Below are 24,301 nucleotides of genomic sequence, written 5' to 3' on the forward strand. Positions count from 1 at the left end.
CTGTGCTGATTTGATGTGCAAAGCCTGTGTACCTGTGTAACACTAACATGCATTTTCAGCAAAAAGAGACGCCCAACGTTAGTAGGGATGCACAGGGCCTGGCAGCTGACTCGTTACTGCAACACTTAACCTTGCTTTGCAACAAAAAAAAACAGTAAGTGAAATCATTTGTTCCTTGATATAATTTTGTACAGATGTAGCTAATTTGTTTGTCATGTGTACTGAATAGGCAATTACATGTTCCAAAAATATAAGTCGGCCTACAGTCCTGTGCTTTTAATATTTGGCTTATTTCGTTATCAAATACATTTGTAGTAATCACACAGTGTCCCTTGTCCATTGGTTTGTTCCTTCCAACATGGCAACTCATATGTAACAAAAATATTTGTGTTCCTGTTTTAGACACAGAAATTTAAGGCACATGCACATTCGTTAAATATAAAAGCCATTACTAAAATATTCTTGATGTCTTTGAATTTTAATCATAATAACTGTAATCTAATACAAATGCTACTATCCCTTTTTTAGGACGCTGTACCAGTCTAGTTCTCATCTTACTTATGAAATCATTCTTTTAGTGTTTGTTTCTCTATATACACATTTTTTCTGTATCCTTAATAGTACAAAGCCAGTCCTAGGTCTTCTTTTGCTTCTCTACTACCTCTCTTGGAAAACTAATAAGCTCCCTTAGGTTTCAGACTTATCTCTATGCAATGGTACCCAAATTTACATATCCACCTGTGATATCTGCCCATCTATGTTTGCCGTGTTACTGCATGTCTGTCTGCCTTTCCTTTTTGGATGTCATCTCCAAAATGAGGGTCGGTATAGCAAGTAAAAGTAGACTCTGTCGGCAGCTCAATTTGACTATATTGTATACAATCTATTGTGTCTAGCCAAAATTGTAGAGAAATTATAGTCAAAATCGGTGGTTCTTGGCTCCGGGGAGTTTAAGGGAAACAGCATAGTTAAAATAGCCACAATCACACATGTGTATGTGCCTTACCATTTGTGGGTTACATGCAAAGCATTGGCCTTCTTCCTAAACAGAGGTTCAACCCTTAAGCGCCATACACACTAGGCTTTCTGGCTGAAGCTGATATAGTTAAAATATCCGCCTGGGTGCACGATTTGAGAGTACAGTACACACTGAATGATATCCATAAATGTTATTGTTCAGTTTGGTCACTGGGACCTGCTGAACATGCAAGTTGTTTGATATATAGCCAAATTGACCTGCATGTTTAGCAGAGGGGTTGCTAAGGATGTGCAGGAGAAGGCATTGTTAACAATATTGAGTGTACACACTAATAGAGGGTATGCACTGTGATATATGCACTATTTTTCTATTCGATTTTGATTATAGAAGCAAAATCAAATAGAAAATCGAATGGTTTTTCTACATTCGATGCAGATTAGTGTAGTGTAGTGCAAATCGAATAGAAAAATAGTCTTGTCAGGCAAGACTATATAGTACAGATCTGTACTATATAGTAAAATCTAATGCATTTTGCGTACCATTCGATTCGATCCCAATCTAATAAGGAGCGTATCGCAAGCAAAATCACACCGTGTGTAAACATTATTAAGGAAATTCATAGCCCTCAGAAAAAGGCTAATGAGCGAGATCTTTTACAATATCCTCTTGTGTGCATGGGACTTTACCAAGTATTTTAAATGCAGACTGATTTTTCTTGTAAAATATCAATCGTATGCGGTTGGATTTATTTTCACTGCTGTTTCTTAATACCTATTAATATATCCATTTGTTTGTTTTGTGTATTATCTCAGACCTGGACCTGAGTATGTGAAATGTAAACTACAGTATGCCAAATTTCCAATAGTGAATGTATTTTTGTTTATTCAAACAAATACTAAATCTCTTCTCACCTTAGGTTGAAATGCCCCTTGAAGTGATCCAAAAGGTCCAGTGGGCGGAATCATTGGAGGAATGCCAGATACAGCCGGCGGATAAGAATGGAATAACTGCAAGAAAGAAAAAAGCGTTGATTAAGAAAACAATAGGAACCAATACCCATATTTAGAGCAATAGTCAGCACAACACAAAATCACAACACACATGCAAATCCAAAAGCAGGTATCGATGAGTGTAGAACAATCAGCCCCACTGTCACGTCAGTACTGGCTTAACGTATGTGGAGTAGAAAACTTAAAGGGCATTCAACATTAATTAGCACATAAATGATACCCTTGATGAATTCCTTTATTCCAAAATAAAAGGTGATTTTGTAATTATGAATTATTAAATTGGATTGAACGCTTAAGTGGTTTCAGAATTTAGAGTACATCAAAAGCAAGAGGGATGTTAAGCCAAATAAGTCCAAGGGAAATAGCAAGCTAATTAAAAATGAAGCTTTAAGAGTGCCAGGATTTCATACCATTAAAACTCAATTACTTTGTTAAAAGGTTTAATAGTGTTGTGTAAGAAATTAAAGAATATGCACAATAATGACTACATTAGTCTGCTTTACTGGTAATGCTGTCACTGCTAATGCCAATCTATGGGGGCTATTTAATACACAGCTATACCTACAGCTGTGTGGTCTGGCTCTCAGGGAACAAAAGGAGATACATATGCAGCTGTATTCACTCTCAGTATAATATATAAATGATCAGTTCCATGTTTGTAGGCCTTGCCCTTGACCTATAGTACAACTGCCCTTCAAAACAACCATCTCATATTAGAACCCCTAGGGGAATAAAATTGCTATATCATGCCCAGTCTTTTTTATTGCAAATATTGCACCAGTTTGGCAGCATATAGCAAACCAATGGTCATGACATGAAAAGTCCAATATAAACAGGACACTTTTCAGCTCGCCCCAGGAGGTGAGAGCTTAAATGCCGGTACAAGCACCCGATCAGGCCCAAATTTAGCTACAATCGAATAGCTCCATTGGGCGCTATCTGCTGGCTGCTGACACAGTATCACCGGAATTCCCCATATTGTGTCAATCACCTGCCCAGTATCCTCTCTTTCAGTACAGGTCTATACCATTCTCTGAATTACCAGTGGGAACATAGCTGATTGGCCAGATAACCATGCTTCATTAACATGCTAAATTTGGTCATTGTTTTATTAAAACAGAAAAATAAATAGTGGGGGAAAAGTAGAGATCAAAAACATGGGAATTAATGACAAAAAAACCTAATTGAAAGATGAAACTTTAAAAAGAGCTCAAAACAATAAGGTTTGAATTCATAATTGTGCTTAAATCATTGCACAAAGCTACAAGAAATAGTTCACACATAGACAGATGAGTACTGACCTTTCAAACAAATAGCCTATAATAACTAGGATAGAGCAGATATGATTGACAGTTTATAACACAAACTGACATTTTCATCTGCATATCCCATAAAAATAGGTCCCCAATTTGTATTATTTCAAACTTTTATATAACACTGATTTTCCTGGAGGTAGATGTCAGCCTCTGTTGTCTTAAATCATATTCTTAAAATGTACAAGAACCTATCACCCCAGTTGTACAACAATTTACAAGAAACTGCTACAGTACCACAACAAGAAGCGGGGACATTATTCTTACTACTGGATGTAATACCAGAAACCCAGCCTCATCCAATGTTCCATTTATAAATAAGCATATTAAACTATCCTAACTAGACAGTGTAAACAGTCTGTACAATATAAAATAATTGCTTTCATGTACAAAGAATTGCATTTCTGCTCCATTACAAACCGCCTTCTCTGTATCATGTGTCTGCTTTAACAAAGTTGCCAACTGAACCATAGAATTGTAGAATTACAATCACAATTGGCTTGGTACAGAAGCTTTCACAAGTAGGATTCATTATAATGTCAAACATGAGAAATACATTTACTAAAGTTATAACAGAAAATAGGAAAGAATCCTTGTTTTGCCTTGTTGAATTCCCGGACTGAACAAGCTACAGTATGTATGAATTTCATTTACTAAATAGAGGCTTTTGGCACCAGTGACTGGCACTGCTACTTCTACTACTTAACTATCAGACTGTGGTCTTTTAGTTACCACCATTAACCTCCACTCATCATGGCAGTGGCCTGTTCTCACTAATCATATGTAAGAGTACAACACTTATTCTGGGACTCTGACAATCGGACTACACATTCACCATTACAATAACTTGATGGGTTATGCTTTGAACATTTGAAATATTACATAAACTGCTTGTAAGCCGAGTATACAATGGACTAGCAATAGATGAAACATGAATAAAATAATGTGTTAATGAGACTTATGTGTTTTCATCTTCATTTTTGATGCAACATGCTACCAAAAATGGCTTTTGTTGATGAATAATGTTGTATAGGATGTGATTTCCACATTCTGTCTCTCACAGTAGAAGTGTACCTATGATGGAAATTTCAGACCTCTCTCATCTTTTTAAGTGGGTCAACTTGCACAATCGGTGGCTGTCCAATACTTTTATGCGCCACTGTATATGGAATTATTTATGTATGGTTATGTACAATGGTGCTGAAAAGACAATTTAAAGAAAAAAATGATCGAGACACAAATCAATGCTGTATCTGACCTCAAAACCAAACAAAACTGACCTTGTATAGACTTCCATGTTTTTTTCTGTTATACTGTATGTACTGTACTATATGGGGTAACATTACTAAGAGGGGAGTTCTATTGAAGATGAAGACGGAATATAGCCATAGCAACCATCAGATTATATCGATTTTCTTATAAATAATAAGTAGAATCTCACTGGTTGCTATGGGCAACATCTCATCTTCAATAGAGCTCCCCTCTTAGTAAATTTACCCCTATGTGTTTAAAATTAAATAGTGTACACCAGCAGTGGATATGTTATATAGCACTGATTTTAACTGCTCTTTGGGACTGATGTATCAAGCCTTGAAGAATTTGCACAAAACTACCAATCAGCTTCTACAACTGGGTACACACTAGAGCAGGGACCGGCAACTGGTGCACCGCGGTCCCTCTCCAGACCACAAAGGATAGTAAAGCGGACCGTCTAAACTCCGGAAACTAGTAGTGCGGCACTGCTAGTTTCAGGAGTTTAGGCAGTCCACTTTTTTATCCATCTGCAATGGAGGGGCATGGCGGCTCCGTTATGCAGTGAGAGAGGTTTGCCAGGCAACATGACAACAACTGTTTTTTTTGTACAGAAAAAAGGGGTTCACAGACCCTGAAACGTTGGTTTCTTTAATACACTTTTTGCTTGCTTTAACCCGTGGAGTGTCGCTGCCTGTCTTGTCACCAATTTCTATACATGAGCAATATCGTTAACGATTTCCATGGAACGCAATCTATTTTCCAAATCCAAATCATTAGTTATATGTGTAATGTAAATCACTATTCTCTGTCTCTCTGGGTGACATAACATCCTTCCTAGAGTACAAACATAGAATAATAGGTTTTGTTTTTGTCGACAGTCAATAGGACGACCACTATAGGTTGACATGCATTAGGTCGATATGGTCAATAGGCTGATGTGATAATGGTCGACATGAGTTTTTCATGTTTTTTCCATTTTTGGAACTCATACCGTCCACGTGGACTACGATTGGCAATGGTTAAGTGCCCAAAGCATGTCATGTGCTACAAGATAAAAATTGACACCCCAAAAATCTTTAAAAAAACAAACCAAAACCTCACGTCGACCTTTTAATGTGTCGACCATTGTCATGGTCATGGCCTTGTCTCAACTTTTTTTCACATGACCTTTTGTGGTCTACATAGACACTGTCGACCATATGAAACAAACCCGTTTTCAAGTAGTGGGACAAATTTTAATTGTGAATAGCCTTCTGTTTCTAGCACAAAACATGGAAGACACTAATGTTTTTTAAAGTATCTCTCAGCCTGCCACTTAACTTTCCATATCAAAATATCACAGCAAACACAATACATTTGGTATAAATGTCATTAACGGTAATGGTGCTATTAAAGCAGAACTTTTGTAATTTTAGGATGCAGTAAACAAAGCGTTCCCTTTTCTGTAAATTGTGCCTACATGAATAGGGTATGGGTGTATACACTACACTACTATCAACATTGCATATATAGCAATGCAATAAACAGAGGAAAATGATATAACATACATGCTAAAAAAAGGAACACAAAGGGGGGAAAAAATAAACATTTCAAATAAGGGAAAAACACCAACTGCCAGTTAGTCTGTTTGGAATGGCAGTTGGTGGTAGTTAGAGGGCCTCCACTATTTGAATTGTGAACTTTGCTGCAGCCCCATCTCTGGAGCCCCCCCTGTGTGTGTGTATGTGTATATATATATATATATATATATATATATATATATATATATACACACACGCTTTAAATGGTAACTGTATTTAGTAAATTGCTATTTCATTTATTATTCATCTGCTGCTCAGGAGAAATATATTGATATCTGAAAATCTTTAACATTCTAAATACGTTGTAATATTATAGACTTTCCATGTGCAGCAGCCATCATTTGATTTGGATCTGAATAACTTAGATTTTATCTTGTCGGTTTTATAACACCCATGAAATCCCTATTTAAAATTCCTGGCTGATCATTATTCTCCCAGTGGGAACGAGCTCACACTGTATGTCATCTTTCTCACAGTTAGACTTCTTATACAGTTTATGAGTACTGACAAATTTTGATTAAAAACAGGATAGTGCATCTCCAGAAGAAATGAATCACATGAATGAAGCTTGTATATTGCCAAAGCTGAAGTAAGAGAAAGCAATGGGAATTCCAGGCCGAATGATTAGGGGAAGCGTTGAAATCTTGGCAGGTTATTGCGGGGTGATGTTTGCAGCATGCTACAGACAAGAGATAAGCCAACATTTTAACACAGCACTTTTGCACTCACACTGTGGCGGTAGAAGGGGTCAACTTTTGTAGGGTATTTGTCAAACTGCAAAGGGATCAAAGCAAATGGTTATTACTGTGTTTCAGTAAAGTACCCATAAAGATCATGATTTTATCACACTGTTTAACAACCAAGAGCACTGACTGCCCACATATAGAGCATTGTGAACAAACACCCGGTTTAACCTACACTGAATCTATTATAATTTCATCCTGATGGTTTTATGAGATAAATAAAATTCTACGCTGAATGCTGTGCACACAAAGACATTTTTATAGCTGCCTTCTATTTTATTTTTATGATAAAAGATGATCCCTATAAATACATTTCCCTACTATAACATTATAATACTGCAGCGAGACTGCTGCAGTCACCCAAGAGGTGCCTCGTCAGGAAATATGGTATGGTTGAGAAATAAGAATCTCTTTTATTACCTGTTTACTGGTGTTGTTCAAACACAGCCTTGTTTTTATTATATAGCAGCACGGACAGTTTTTTTGTTCTATGCATAGAATTATTCTGGCACCAGAGAGATTATAACCTATTTGTGATGGTGCCTTGGACACAAACAAAAAGGTCTCCAGCCATAGCTGTGTCTCCACAGTAACCCCCACCCAAGTAGCAGAGCAGTTGGTCTAATCGGCTTCCACCAAACAACTCTGTGCAGATTTGTTTGTATTTGTACTCCTTCAGACCCATGGCACCAGAGGCTTACTGGTGGGAAGTAGATGCTTAGTACCAGTGCGGTTCTAATCCAGTTAGCAGTAATTAGGCAGAATCTTCTTCAAAGTTTTAACTGACGTTAGTGTTTGTGCTCATCTGGGATTTTAAAATAGAGTGTCTCAATTTTAGAAACTCTTCCTAACACATGAGTATTGCTATATATGGCAGCTGTACAATATTTCTTATTGCAATGTATAGAACAAAAAACAATGGATCTATGGTTTTGGAAAAATGAGAAAGGATAGAGGCACACCTTTTCTTTCTTAAGCAAATACACTGGCAGAGCTGTGTACTGCTACTTGCTGTATACAGTCTCATCTGATACTGTATATCTATATATATATATCTATAGATAGATATCTACAAGCAACATACTTATGAGCTTACACACGGGGCGATTTAAGCCCCATTTGTTAGCAATCTGACTAGATCGCTTAAAAATGAAGCACAGATCACTCCATCACAAAGCAATAGTGATGCATGGTCCAGCGCGTTGCCATTGCCCGTAGCGCATGCACTGTCTAACCTGCAGTGTTTTGCCCAGCAAAACACTGCCTAGCAAAACACTGCTCAGCACAGATCTCTCAGCACACATCGTGGGTGCATCGCTTGAGGTGGCGGCGTCTCTCGTGTGTACGGGGCTTAATTTTTTTAATAGATTATGGTATTGTCCCTCCACTAAGTTACATACATGCATACATTCTACCATTCCGATTGATTTAACATACACACGGGGTTAGATGTACTAATCATGGTAAAGTGATAAAGCAGTGATAAAGTGGACAGTGATAAAGCATCAGCCAATCAGCTGTGTTTGAAAAATGACAGGAAGGAGTTGATTGGCTAGTGCATTATGACCTACCAATTTAATTCAGCTTTATCACCACTGTATCACTTTACCAAGCATAATGCATCTGCCAACAGTTCTAAATGATTCAGTTGGAAATTAGGGCTCACATAGCTAAAGTATAGACTGAGGTGTGCTAAAATAATATTACTGCTGAAGGTATACATTAAATTAAATGCTGTTATTTACTTATCTTTATTAGTTAAATAAAGCAGAACCTAAAATACCCACCGCAACTACTACAAACTTATAAATATAATATAGCTACATATACAAATATAATGCAGCTACGAGCTACCTAAATGATAGGAAATGCGAGACAAAAATTAAGTATTACATTTTCTAAGTGCTACCTTTTTTTTATTTTTTGTTAATTTATTTGGGTTATGAATCTAGTGAGATTGCTAGTTTAGCATTCAGGAGGTTTTGATAAATGACGCTTCTAAAAATGTGTTGTTTTTATTATCTCCCTATGTGGCTTTATACCATATCAGAATATTTTATCTATCTGTAAGCTAGTCATTGGAAGCCTCTGCATGACACTGTTTTGTACTGCTGGTATGCAGCAATGATAATCAGCAGCAATGTTTCATGTCTCTGCTTACACACCAGTTCCCACAAGTCCAATCATTAAGAAATTTAACCCTTTCAAGAGGTGACCCTGGTTTCCATAAAGTGCTCCAAAAGTGTGGTAGAAGCTATGTCATCAGAGCGCATGTACAGTGGATGATTAATCTTTTCCTGTGGCCAATCATTTTTATTTGTTGTTGAGGGGGGGTCGTCCAAATGACTGTTATATTAATATTCATCTGTCACATTATAATAATGTGCTCAGTATGCAATTCAACTGTAACACTATATAACTGTGATACAATCATAACTTAAAAGCAAACTTTAATAGGTCTTCACAAAATTCACAAGATAAATTCTTTTTTGCTAACCACAAACTAGATATACTTTGTGTAACAAATAATGCATTGAACCCATGTTGGTACCTGGAGCATAAAATAGTCTATGGGATCAATCCAATTAGGTGTGAATTTGTGAAAATGAGAGTATTACATGAAACTTATATAAATATATTGCAGGATTGCACGCACCGAGGAATGAGAGATCCTATTATAATTATTATTATTGCCAGTATAACCTTTCTATAAAATGTGACCTTGAAGAGGTGCCTGAAAAAGTGGGAAACCACAACTGTGGTAGCATGACCACAATGACAGCTGTTAGTGGCCATAAGGAATGTACAGGTACTGGAGGTTTTTTTTAAAAGGTGTCAAATGGATAATTTGCGCATATTTTGTTATCAATAGCAGCAAGCGTTTTTCAGCAAATGACACTCTTTCCAGAATTTTGATACAGAAAAATGTTTGTATAGTAATTTCCCAGTGTTTCAAACAAGATTGAAAATGTTAGAATAAATACTTTTACCTCTCATCTGCAAGCATACCATATCAGAATATTTTACCCATCCCCTCACCCATCAATACAACACCTCCACGTAGCTATTCCACATCATTTGACATATGAGAAATTAACCTGAAAACTAACATGTCTTTATTGTCCAAAATGCTGTTTAAAAGTTCAGGATTATTGATTGGGTGGGGTGCACCAGAGGTTAGCGTAAAATAAAGATTTCCCCATCTTTGCCCAGGGGGGTGCAAACCCCAAAAAATAAATAAAATATAATTAAAAAATAAATGCAAGTTTGTAACTGGATCACATATATAATTCACCATGTGATACTGACATGAAAATGGCTCGCAGGACCCAACTTACATCTACTGGGATTGACCTCTATATATCTTTTATGGTGTAGAGCATATTTTACAAGTGGTAAGAAAGTATAACATTAATTACACATAAACATCAAAAAGACCTCTAGTTTGGTCACCTGTAAATAAAAAATTATTAATAGAGTTGTGTTCTACTTATCCTCACATTTCTGCCTGGGGTACGCACCATGGGTGGTGCTGGAGTCGGCATAATAGCAGTAGGCGGGATGGCGTGCGGGAAAGGTGTGAAGGTGTGCTGGTGTGTGTGCTGATGCGTGTGCTGGTGCTGATGCTGGTGTTGGTGGAATTCTGTCCTTAGATATGGTGGCGGGCCTAACGATGCTCCACGATCTGCACTCTGAGAAGCCAAAAACCGTGTGTTGAGTTCTTGTCTGAGAAGGTCTTGCTCTGAAAAACAAACATGTTTTAATTATACCATTAATACAAAAAATAGAAAGAACTATAATTCAATGTATTATAATTAAAGAACCAATGTATTATTATCAGATAGCTTCACATGTTAGTTTAATCACCTGAATAAGTGCTGTTAGCTGGGTGTCCTGGAACCTGAAGTGTCCCTGAAGTCAATGGTGGTGGAGGAGGTAAAGCAGCAGGTGGGGCAAACATATTTGGGTGGTGCTGGTGAGCAGGAGGTTGGTGGGTTGGTGTAAAGCTATGCAGGGGACTGTGGCTTGGTAAAGACAGAGGATACGGAGAAGCGGAAGGGTGATGAGCCAGATGAGATGTTGGCACTTGACTTTTGGCAGGAGTACTACTTCTGCTGCTGCTGTAGAAAGAAACACAAGAGTTTAGGTATGCTAATATGGCACATGGCAACGTCATTACGATGAGCCACAGGCTTTTTAGGAAGATATAAATATATATCCAATATGCCATTTATAAATATAAAATAAGATAATTGCATTGTCAACAAAATTATTTAAATTGAATAAATATCATTATGCATTATGTTTATTGTTGACTCTGTAACCTTGTGGGCAACAACAAATTAGCAAAACAGAATTAAACTTGAATATTGCCAACTAAAAACAAACTTTTACATTTTAATTTAGCAGGTTACCTTAGGGCAGGGGTGGGGAACCTCAGGCCCGGGGACCATATGCGGCCCCCGTAGCCGGTCTGAGTGGCCCGCCCAGCTGCTTTGTCGTGAGCTAAGTACAGGGCAATTCTCGAAAGAGGTCGGTAGTTCTCGCAAGATTCCTCTTAATCAACAGCAGCCGGAGACTGTCAGTCCTATTCGGCGGCAGCCGCCGGGGCGTGGGACGGCTACAGCAGGACAATTTGTAAGATACATTTTTACATATGGCCCCCAAAGAATTTATTCCCCATACAAACGGCCCTTAGCACAAAAAAGGTTCCCCACCCCTGCCTTAGGGGAACATTTTACTTAGTTTTCGTTTTAATTTAAAGAATAATAATGTCTTAATAGTATTTCTTGATCAGGAATGGATCTGGATACTGTACATTTATGGTTATGCTTTAAAACACATACCGGTATATATATATATATGGATGCATTTCTTATCTGTAAAAATGCATATGAAACTTATTTTCTCTTTGAAACACTAAATATTTTAAAATATCACTAAATTACATTAAAATAACTGCTGAACAAATAAGTTTCAGGCACACAATCTATTTTAGAGTTGGAGGCAAACACGTTAAATGCGAACAAAAAAAAAACAACAATTGCATTTTTCAACCTATTTTGCTTACCAGACATGGCCACAAGCATGGGATGTGACTAACTCTGTATAGGTAGCATATAAGTCTCACTTCCAAGAAAGCAATGGGAGCAGATGCAAACCGGCAGTGTGAAAACAGATAATGGTCAATCACACCGCACCTGCTATAAGATCAAAAATGCAGCCATTTTGTAACATCAGCATAATTGAGTGTTTCTTAAACACATTCAGCGAATCTTACTTGGACCATCACCATTGTCAGTTTACAACCTGCACCATGGTTTTAGTATCTGTAAATCATGCCCCTTCAAACAGACACATTTGTATCATTAGTTTGTTAGATTAGACCGGTGTTTCCCAACCTGGGGTGCCTCAGAGCACTTGCAGGGGTGCCTTGGATTGGCGGTCAAGGACAAATTCAAACTATTTATGGTGTATAACTGGCAGATTCTGTAATTGTGGCTGCAAATTTTTTTAAATGTGGACAAACAGAAATGAAGGTACTTATATGTTAGTTGGGCACCCACTAAGCTATTTGCTTAGTTTTACGCATCCCCTCGTCACGCGTCGGGCTCGGGGGCTCGCTGCGCTCGCCATACTATATAGAATCAACTTCATGCCGACATGGATAGTGGGGGTATGAGCGTACTTACTATTGTGGGCGCCCAACTAACATATAAGTACCAAAATTAATCATGTCTATAATCACATAATTGGATGATATATAAACAAAATTTACCTAATTTAATATTTATTTTTTTAAGGTTTCTCAACATTTGGCTTAAGGGTGCCGCGAAAACAATTATGATACTCTTAAAAGTTTAGGAACCACTGGACTAGGCATAGTTTTATTACTTGCCCTTTGGCCAGTCCAATCCTTATCCCTGACCCTTTTCCACAAGGGCGCATATGTGTAATTTGTCCAAATCAAAAAAGCTGAAAAGATGCACATGTGCATAAAACCCCCCACAAATATTACCGCTAAAAATGCAGCAACTTTGCTTTTGATTGCCGGACCACCATACCACAACCACCATACATAGGGTATTCATTGCAGCTGATTTGCTGACTTGTAGTTATCTAATCATCTACAAATATCACCTTATTTTGTGTTTAAGGTAAGCCCTCTATACACTGGGTGATATAATAAGCAATTTAGCTCATTTTGGCACTGTGAGCATTATCGCTCAGTACATCTCCCATGGTGTATGCACCAACTGGCAGCCAGTGCGTGCTCCCGCAGGTCATTAACGTCCTGCTCCATCTGTGCATGTACAGACAAGGGAGCTTATCATTAACGATATACACCCCACCATCGGTCGTTGGCATCGGCAAGTGTGTATGCACTTGCTGATGCTGAACCCCACTGCTGCTGATATCGGCATCAGCGGGGATCACCAAACAATATTGTGCATACACACTGAACAGTATTGTTAACGATATCATTCGATGATGTCATCCTGACATGGTTCTAAACATAGTGTCATTGGCAATATAGTCAGGATTTGACTGCAGGCACAGATGATAGGAAGGGTCATTAACCACCTGCACGAGCGGGCATCGTTACATGTTCACACTAGAAGAAATGTTAGCAATATCATTATTGTGCATATCGTTAGCAAATATCGTATAGTGTGTACCTGCCATTGACATCAGCTTTATTAAATGTAATAGGGAAGGCTATCTCCAGAGGCTTCAGTACAGAGGGCATTTGTCAATGATTAATATAAGCAAAAGAAGACTGAATTTAAAATATACGACAAGATTCTGCAAGAGAATATGACATATTTAGTAAAAGTAATGTTTAAACAAACCTTAAACTGTTCACACTTATGCTACTACTATTGTAGTTGCAAAAGTTTTGTGGCAGAGACTGCGAAGGAGGTCGTGCTTGCAATACAGGTGGGCTTGGATGAATAGGCGACTGAGGGAGTGGCTGAGCCTTTGGTGGCAGCTTTACTTGTGGTTGAGGTGGCAATGGTGCTTCTTGCTCTACTGGAGCATGTGGAAGCTGAGGAGGGCCAGACTGTGTCTGTGTTTGTGTCTCTGAATGAGAAATCACAACTGGCCCTGGAGAAGATAGCAATGGCTGTGGCTCTAATTCAGAGTTTTCCTTGCACACTGCAGTCTCAAACGGCAGCTCCGGAATAATGCTGTCCTGGCTCTTCTCTTGACTTCTTTCTAGTCCTGACACTTTTGGTACAACTGGGCCAGAAGCATCTTTGTTGTTGTTTGTTGTCAGTAAACTGACACCCAGCTCTGTATCTGCACAAAAAAATATGGATATTTACCTTCTAAAAATACATGTGCACATTTGTCACCGAAATAAATTAATAACATCTCAAGCTTAATACAGTCATTGATAGGTAAAAATGATTTGCACCAAGACATATAACATATAAATATAATATAATTTCGCTGAGGATAACCAGAAGTGACATACTACATTCTGTGCCTCATTATGTCTTAAAACCAGACATTAATAAGCTATGCAGTGGTTAGGATATATTGCAACAGAAAATGTCTTGTTTAATCTTCAGAATTTTTTCATCAAGTACCAAAGATCACCTTTATAGCCAATGCCCTAAATGTACACATACTGCAGTTAAAATATGCATATAATGTCCCGTACACACGGTGCGATTCTGCCTTGCTTTCGATCAAAATCAACATTGAACTCTTTTCAGCCGCATTCGATGCTAATTCAATCCTGATGCCCGCTCCCGCAGTATCAAAATCGAATTGAAAAATAGACTGTGCAGGCAAGAGTATATAGCACAGATCTGTACTTTATAGTCCAATTCGAATGTACTTAGCTTGCTGTGCAATTTGATCCCGATCGAATCGGGATCGAATAGCAAGGCAATCGCACCATGTGTACACCCCTTAAAACATGCTACATTATCTTGTAAGTGATGGAAACAGACTGTAACAGTGTTGCAAATGATTAAAAATACACAAAAACGCTTTGATGGTGAAAAAGGAACCATATAATACATAAAAGCAACAAAGATATATAAACTTCTACATATAGTAGACTGGTGTATACCTTCTGGCACTGATTTAAATAAAATTAATATAATAGGATAATATTTTAAACTTGACAGGACAAAACAAAGTACACTCTATAATTTGAGAATTGTTGTTGTTAACACCATTGGTAAAATGATAAAACCACTCTAGTATAACACATTACAACAAAGATGACATAAACGCTACTAAAGAAATAGTTCATAAAATGCATCTGCGACTGCTCCAAGTGCCCACAGAGCAAAACGGAAGGCTTAGCAAGGCCTAAACTGCATACACACCAATAGTGCTTTATAAATAGGCGGAGATGTACTAAGCCATGGAGAGTGATAAGGTAGAAAGAGATAAGGTACCATCCAATCTGCTCCTAACTGCCACGTTCCGGCTGTGTTTGAATCATGACAAGGTAGGAGCTGATTGGCTGGTAGTTAAATTCTCTCCACGGCTTATTACATCTGCCTCATAGAGAGATGTAGTTACATAATATACACCTAAAAATCACACTGTATACAGCTGATCGCAATTGTCATATCCTTTGAGTGTACAGTACTATATAAGAATGTATTCTGTGTTGTAGGAAATCCTTTCATTGTGTCTTCTGGGAGATGATTATGTAGAAACAATCAGTCCCTGGTGCTGAAATTGTTTTAGATTTCACTACTTGGCTCATAATCCTCACATGGATTCATGGCTTGTTGCCCAATCTTCTAGCAAATCAGTTGACTTAAATATAACAGTTAAGGAGCTGTTTATTTCCTCTCTACCAACCAAATGGCAACTCACTATTATGCAAATAGATATACTAAAAATCACTATACTATAAAGCACTATAAACCAGTATAGTATATACCTCTACAATGTACAACAGAAAAACTTTGATTAGCCTGTGCTGCTTTTTGTAGACATGAGCTTCGAATACAAGAATACAGGTAAAAGACAGTTACTAATTATTATTTCAAATGAAAGCAAGGGTTACATACCAGCTATCAGATCGAGACTATAGTATCAATAGCAAACATTTCAACTAGCGAGAATTACGATGTAAGTTTGGCAGTCTAGCAGCTTTCACAAATATGGTTTAGTATACAAGTTCTGTGCACACACCCGTTACCCCGTATATGCCAATATTTGCTGTGCCCCATTTGTACAGCATTTACTCGCTATCTATATCATGTTGTCTATATAATGGAGCACAATCTTCAGCAGAATCATTGGTACAGTTTTATTATTTGGTACAGAATCATTGGTATCACAGAGACAAAGGCCAAAATATTTGTAACCTTTAAAACGTAAATATAAGATACTGTTATTGACGCATTGGTAGAGTTCAGAGATCTTGGTTATATATTTGCACAAATGTATGAATAAATCCCTAAACCGTCGTCAAGGCTTCTCTGTGTATTGGAAATTGACATCTAGCTATGACATCAGATACATGTAGGTACATTGCTAATTATCAAAATATGTTCATAAATACATGACAAGTATTACCAGGAATTGTAGAACATCCCATAGCACATACTGAAATATGTATGCAATACCTATGCTGGCTATTGACCTCTGACCCCACAACTTGTACATTTGTATCCACAATCCACTTACTCTGGTCGGTACTTTGGCATAAACCCAACAATTGACACCATATAAAGGACCACATGGGCCATTGGCTAAAATGATCAAGGGGCTATTAGTAGAAGCATAGGTGCTATGACTAATACTTTGTGGGTGTGGCTATGGTCATGTACACACCATACACTGTCAGTCCCAATGTCTCCCTAAATACATCATTTTGTAAAGAAAACAGAAAAATAATTGTATTATATATATTTCCAGCCTCATTGTGGGTGCCACTATTTACACCCGCGCATGGTTTGCCATAATCCGCATGCCTGTTCATGAGCACAGGTAATGTAAAAAGTCACAATAGTCCCTCACTCAAACAATGCAAAATGTATCCAGAATCCACCTTAACATAATGCACTTACTATTTATTTGTGTACTCACTATAATAGTGAAGCGAGGGGATGCGGTGCACTTCAAACTGTGTCCTTGTCGACTGTGTCAACATTCAGGTAAAAAAAAACCAGTGAAAACCCCCATGTCGACCTTTTGACTGTCGACATAGTCCATGTTGACCTAATGCTTATGTCGACCTAATGTCATGTCGACCTAGACCCATGTCGACCTAGATCCATGTCGACATTGCTGCATGTTGACCTAGTGGTGTCGACCCAATGCTTGTCGACCTAGTTGTTGTAGACCAAACGATCCCAACCCGTCAGTACAGTGTTCATTGCATTTCAGCAAATGACTCCTGGAAACAGTTGCTGAAATTATATCCACAGCCAAACACGTATGAAATAACACCACTGTAACTAATAAGCCCTTTAAATTTGACACTGATCCACTGAAATGTACTATCCTTGACAACTTATATTAAGATCACAACCTGAAAATGATAAGTAACTGTGAACGAATCTCTTCCTTGATGGAACGGCTGAGTAAAAGGATGTTTTATAGCTGAGACAAAGACTCATCCCAGGTGAGAGGTTTACAGTAATCACTTGTTTTGTTACACTACCGCTTAGGAATTCACCACTCTAAAGAACACTCTTCTCGTGGCTCTAATTGCAGCGTGAACATAATAAAAGGTGCTGTAAGCCTTCATAAAGGTGACTCAAATGGTATTTTTGCGGCCAAATCAATCACAAGGATACTGCATTGACATTGTGTAGCAGCAGTAAAGAGCAGTTAAGATGGCTTTAATGAACACAACAGTAATTGCAATTCAGTTCATTTCCCTTCTCATTATTCCAAAGGGAAACCATTGATTTAAGTCTCTGTTCTGAAAAGAATAAACCCAGATGCATAAAAAAGAAAAAGCCAGTTGTCAGTAGTGCCAGTAGAATAGAATGTTATTTCAGTATTGCACAATCAGTCCCCCCCAAGTGATAGTGATTAGGGCACTATAGTATAATGTGATAGTCATTGGGGCACTATAGTATAATGTGATAGTCATTGGGGCACTATAGTATAATGTGTACATTGTTATCAGGCACCTACTGTATTTAAAACTCCATTATTAAAGCATGGAGTAAGGATGTAAGAAAGGAAACTGCTGGATAAACATTATTTCCGGGTCCTAAAAGGAGTGTTTTATTTACTTGTGTGTGCACAAGAAAGTATGCCGCCAGGTCAGTGGTGGAAACATATCCCCAATGTGAACAAGTATCTACTATATATTTATAACATCAAATATAAGAATACCTAATGGTGATCTCCAGTAGACCCAAGGAGGGTGAGGCCTGGGAAGGAGGTAAAGGTGTGTAGTGCCATGATTTGCACATAAAACCGCTGAACCGCACACGTCTAAGGGAAACCGTGCAGTATTCAGTAGGCAGAACTACATGACTATACAGTATGTCAAAAACCACTTCTGTCACCCACCCTAAAATGCCTGTTTGATATATAGCAACATGGTGATATAATTAGCCGTAAAGATATATTGTAAAAAAAAATGCACAAAGAAATAGACACAAACTAAATTAAAAGCAAACTCAGATTTTAGTAACATTTAGTAACTCAAAGCATTTCTTGAATGTCAACGTTTAATTTAATTTATTTTGAAATGTCTAACAGATTATACACTGCCTTCTGGCATAGTTTACTTGAAGGTGGGGGGAGAGATGCTCGTCTTTCTTCCGAGTACTGAAGTTCCATCATTAGTAGACAACACAATAGGAGATCTCACTTAGAACAACCAAGCTAACTGCATCAACATCACCCAAGGGGGGAAATTGTCACTTTTTGCTGCTGTATATGTATATGTAAATATAGCTTCTGCAGCTCATATCATTAAGTCCCACACCATAAAAAGATTATCAAATAAAAATCCTCAACAAGCCAAATATATTCACTTGTGAGGGAACGAAAACAGCATTTTTTTTAAAAAAGACTGAAAACAAAAGCTTTCCATCAAAAAACTGGAAATATTAAGAGGCTGTCAAAATCCTAATATGAGCAAAAGCCGTTGTGTCCCCAAAGCTCCTTTCTCGCAGTCCCAATAGGTCCGTTCTAAATCTGCTTACACAGGTAAAGAATAATGAAATACATATCCTAGCTTTAATTAAGACTCCAGGGCTTTCAGAATGAATGTAGTCTGTGCATAAGTGGAGTCTCCTGGGATTTAATTTGTCAGTTTTTCTAATCTCCATAAAAAGAAAATATGGTAATGATAAGTCTGTTTGAAAATTTGTGATCCCCCTCCCCAACTACATAATCTTCTGTCGTTATGCAACAACAGTATGAGCCTTCATATCTGTTTGCTTGAGACTGCCTATGTGCTGGTTTGGCAGAACATGCAATTATCTGTCAAGTAAATGTTTGCATATTAAGAGTCTCGATATATGCAACAAATAAGAGTAGACTTTCCTCATTATAACTTCCCTTTTTCCAGTTTTTTCTTTTTTTTACTTGTTCCTGTCGCTTATTTACATAACTTCATGTAGCATAGTGTTGACCAAGTGTAGAGGGTTTTTTTTTTGGGGGGGGGGGGGGGGGGGGCTCCATACCCGGTGACATCATTTGAGGGGTAGTGATGCCAATGGCTAGATAACACAAGTGGGATGCTTGTAAATTTTGCTGCAGAATAAAACAACAATTGAAAACACTGTCTACAATGCAAACCCACCTCAAATATAAAATAGGTAAAATATAATTTTGATTACACCTGATTATATGCAGCATCAATGTACTTTTGTGTCACTAGAGGTGACATGACTGTTTACCTACACTTACATTATAACTATTTAGATACTGTGGTAATACTGTTATGGTCAATAACAAGGTATCAAGCAACCATGAACTGTCTACAAAATATAAATAAGTCTATCAATACTCTCCTGGTTTCTCCAATTGAATAAAGATCTTTTAATGATGTAATACTTTATATTAACAGATTTGCAGTGACATACTTTACCGGTAATACACAAACATCTCTATCCTATATAAAAAAAGACTCATGCTGCACCTCACCTCTATGTTGTGCGGCGTCAAGGTGGTGCCCAACATAACAATTTAAGTGTTGGCTCCATTCAGGCGTGCCATCCAGCGCTGGCGATGACGTTACTGTTATATTGTGCCTTCATTTTGACAGGCTGATAACCATAACTTCATAGGTTTGTTAACCACAATAAAATCTATCTTAGCAAATACAATAAACACTCTCCAATCAGTAAATGTGGAAGAACAAAGCATTTTGTTTTAGCTACTATAATAAGTTCCACAAATTTGTTACCCAATCAGTAGGACAATAGCAGAAAGCCTCGATGGCTTTGTGAGTATTCCACCAGAGAGATAGTAAATCCTGTTCATTTTCACCCTGATACATTTCTATTATTTCTTAAAATATCCATTTAACAACTATAATTTGCTGTCAGCAGCGCAATTCATAAGCACTTTGTTTTGAATAGTAACTGTACTGTAAGTGTTTATTAAAGCAGACTCGTATTAAATAGGCTGGCAGCATTCCCAACATGCAGGCTCACGGCAGAAAAATGAATATGCTGACATTTAGGGGGAAATTTACTAAAGGAAATTTGTAAAAAATAGGTGTATTTGTATCCATAAATACACTTATTTTTGACATTTACTATCCCGAAAATATGGCAATTCGTATTCATATTGATAGCACATCAATACGAATACGAATTGCCGTATTTTCGGGATAGTAAATGTCAAAAATAAGTGTATTTCTGGATACAAATACACCTATTTTTTTACAAATTTCCTTTAGTAAATTTCCCCCTTAATGTTAATAAAGGGTCGGTACAATATGCGCCTCTTCAAACCCCTTGTTCATTTGGAATTTAATTTACGGAAAAAATGGGCTCCTCCGGATCAGCTGTGTTGGTAAACATGCATTAACATTGACAGTCATATAGCCTCTAATAATTATAGAGGCTTTTGACCACTGATAATATGTGACAGGATGGATGTTGCCTACTAGGCTAGTCTTTAAAGTCTGTTTATAAAATACATGCAGTTTGGAAGGTTTCAACTAAGTGCTGTGAACAATAATAAAATTAATATTGTGCAAAATACTTTTGTAGATTAGGTATGCTGTGGCGCTAACCCAAAACAGCAGTCATATTTCACACATTTGGGGAAATCATTTATCTTTCCATATATAGCATTACAGCCAGCACAGTTGTAGAGCTGACAGATTCAGCCTTGGCCTCCAACAACAACGTCATGCATATGCCATAAGCATATTTCTGGGAACGTATGGGAGATATTCGCTCTGTGGAAATTCCGGGGTGTCTGCGTTTATTTTTAAATTGGCTATCATTTAAAAAGGTCAAACCAGGTTACTTTAACCTTTTAAATAGATGCCGCTTTAAAAATACAGACAGACTCACCGGAATTTCCACAGAGCAGGCAGCTCGCAGACTATTACAAAAGCCTCCTGGACTGAAGAAACACAGAGAGAAAATCTAGTGGATAAACACTAGCAAGAAGCATACAACTAGCGGCATCTGTAATAAAAATGATGTAGCATCTGTAAATCTTTGTGTTCCTTCCAACATGAAAGAATTAGGACTAATATTAAATATGAGTCTTTCATTTGGATTTTATACAATATAGAAATACAATTAATAAAATGAGCTACCAAGCAGTGAGCAGATGTCATATCAATGAAATGATCCAGCTTATGACTTGAAAACCATAAATGTCATCATGCAGATCAACTGATAAACAAACTAAACTAAATCTAAACCAGAGATTTTCTCAAACTAATATGTGTATGTAGACAAAAGCAGAGGTTCCAAAACACAGTCCTCAAGTCACCTTAATGGTCCAGGTATTAAGTATATCCATGCTTGGCCACAGGTGATTTACCTAGCACCTCAGTCAGTTTAATCTAACCATCTGTATTGAGCTATGGTTATAGCTAAAACCTTGACTGTGGCTTTAAGGACCGCCTTTGGGAACCTCTGGACTAGTGTATCTGTCATACAAACTAGATATATTTAGTAGTTAGCATCATGCCACCCTGGGCCATGTGTTTAATCTGGCCACACACACAATCTGTGTATTCTCCCAGTGTTTTCCTTTAAACTGGGTACACTAGATGATATCATCCATGAACGATATTGCTAACAATTTGCCTTGAACTACCTGGAAATCCCTGAGCAAACGATATAGTGCATACACATTAAACAATATCGTTAACAATATAGTTCAGTGGCCACATCCAGGATCATGCTATTGTTGACATTAAAGTCAGGATTTTACTGCACGCACAGACTACAGCGGGAGCGCGCATCATTAATGAAATACCGTGTACACACTTAACGTTATGCAAGAAAATACTGTTAATGATATTAATATTGTGCATATCGTTAACAGAAAACGTGTTTCAGTAGGTGTACCCAACCTATAGGTAGGTTAACTTGTGTCTCCCCCTCACCCCCCCCCCCCCAAAAAAAAAAAAAAAAAAAACTGGAGCCATGTGTATATACTGGTGTTTTGGAATAGGACGCTAAAGAAGCAGGGACTGTATGGAAATGTCAGGTAATATGGTGGCGCTATAAAAATAGAAAATGAATAAAACTATAGAAAAATAAATAAACAAAACAATATATAAAGAACTATTTCATTAAGCCGTGATGTGAATTAAGCTTTTGGTGTGCTAAATCATGTGTACAGTAGATCGTATAGATATTGCATGCAAAGCATGGAAGCAGTACAATTACAGTATATTGAAACTTTGGTACTTGTGAGTTATCCGGGCTCCCGATTTTGGGTACTTGCGATTTGCATGCGATATCGCATGCGATTTGCGATTTGCATGCGATTTAGCATGCGATTTGCATAAGATTTGCTATTCATTTCATTACCCCACTATCCCCAAAGTGTGTCTATCAACGTGAACCCGAAGCGTGGCGAGCGCAGCGAGCCCGCGAGGGGCGTCGGTACGCGTCCTCCGACCTTTTCATGCCCTACTATCCACTAGGGCGTGGAGTGAGAATAGAATAGTGTGGCGAGCGCAGCGAGCCACCAAGCCCGAAGCGTGGCGAGCGCAGCGAGCCCCGCGAGGGGACGCGGACACCTTCACAGGTATCCGCGTGCCCTTGCGGGCTTCACAGGTGTCCGCGGCCCCTCGCGGGGCTCGCTGCGCTCGCCACGCTTCGGGCTCGGTGGCTCGCTGCGCTCGCCACACTATTCTATTCTCACTCCACGCCCTAGTGGATAGTAGGGCATGAAAAGGTCGGAGGACGCGTACCGCCGCCCCTCGCGGGCTCGCTGCGCTCGCCACGCTTCGGGTTCACGTTGATAGACACACTTTGGGGATAGTGGGGTAATGAAATGAATAGCAAATCTTATGCAAATCGCATGCTAAATCGCATGCAAATCGCATGCGATATCGCATGCGATATCGCATGCAATCTAGTACCAAAATCGGACGCCCAGATAACTCACAAGTACCAAAACTTTTTATGTAGAAACCTTGAGTGTGCCTTACAATGCAGTAATCTCTTAATTCATTGTAAAGCGTACCAACTGTTAGCAATGTCCAATATTAATTCATTATTCTCAAGATGAAGCCTGGGAAAAGCAATAAGTTGTGGACCTCAATAAGAAGAAACATGACATTTCATTGTTAATCACACCGGGGCTAAGAAGGAAAACTCACTGGTTATAGTTAACTTTAGATTATAACACGTTAAATCATCTCTTGGACTGAGAATGATGGATAATAAATATATATATATATATATATATATATATATATATCACATTGACTGCTTTTACAAGGTATATAAAGTAAATGTCAAAGAAAGTTAGAGCTATCAATAAGATGTTTATTTCAGCTTGAACTGTCTGCCAGCACAACTGCGAAAGGAAATGATTCATGTCTAGTGCTATTCCATTCTACAAGGTCCCAGCATCTGCCATTAGTCTATCTTACTTTCTTCCTCTGGAAAGAACAATATCCTTTCTGTTTCATTTTCAAATTTAATTAAAAGAAATGCGAAGCCGGAATTCCAATTTCTAATTCTTCTCAGTCACAAGAACTAAAAAAATAAATACATTTAGGCAAACCCTGTTTACACAAGTCCCATTAATTTCCACTTTATGCGAGGGGAGGATGGGGCTTGGCACAGCTGAAGGAAATTTTATTATGGCTCGACAAAGTGTGTAAATACTAATTATGATCCTCTTGAAAGTTGCAGATTGGGGGGTTTTTTTTCCCGTAAGTTTTGGATTTGGTAGGAAGCGCTAAGATTTGGTTTAGGTTACCGTACAAATTTGCATAAATGATACAAAGAAACTGTTCTAACTTTTA

General features: G+C 38.0%; 1 protein-coding gene across 6 annotated transcripts in view; it reads right to left on the reverse strand.

Moving 5' to 3' along the window:
• AUTS2 (activator of transcription and developmental regulator AUTS2) overlaps positions 1-24,301 on the reverse strand; it is a 1,267,464-nt gene that overhangs the window by 20,918 nt on the left and 1,222,245 nt on the right. For 3 of the 6 annotated variants that reach the window (XM_083174086.1, XM_083174083.1, XM_083174088.1), the window contains 5 exons: positions 13,734-14,184; positions 10,747-11,000; positions 10,380-10,621; positions 6,866-6,910; positions 1,891-1,986 (listed from right to left, as the gene is read on the reverse strand). In XM_083174086.1, coding sequence (XP_083030212.1) covers positions 1,891-1,986; positions 6,866-6,910; positions 10,380-10,621; positions 10,747-11,000; positions 13,734-14,184 — 1,088 coding nt within the window. The remainder of the gene's footprint in view (positions 1-1,890; positions 1,987-6,865; positions 6,911-10,379; positions 10,622-10,746; positions 11,001-13,733; positions 14,185-24,301) is intronic. The other 3 variants (XM_083174087.1, XM_083174085.1, XM_083174084.1) reach the window with 2 other exon arrangements.

Source organism: Crinia signifera, chromosome 2 (genome assembly GCF_055691185.1).
Source record: "Crinia signifera chromosome 2, ASM5569118v1, whole genome shotgun sequence".
NCBI classification, from domain to species: domain Eukaryota; kingdom Metazoa; phylum Chordata; class Amphibia; order Anura; family Myobatrachidae; genus Crinia; species Crinia signifera.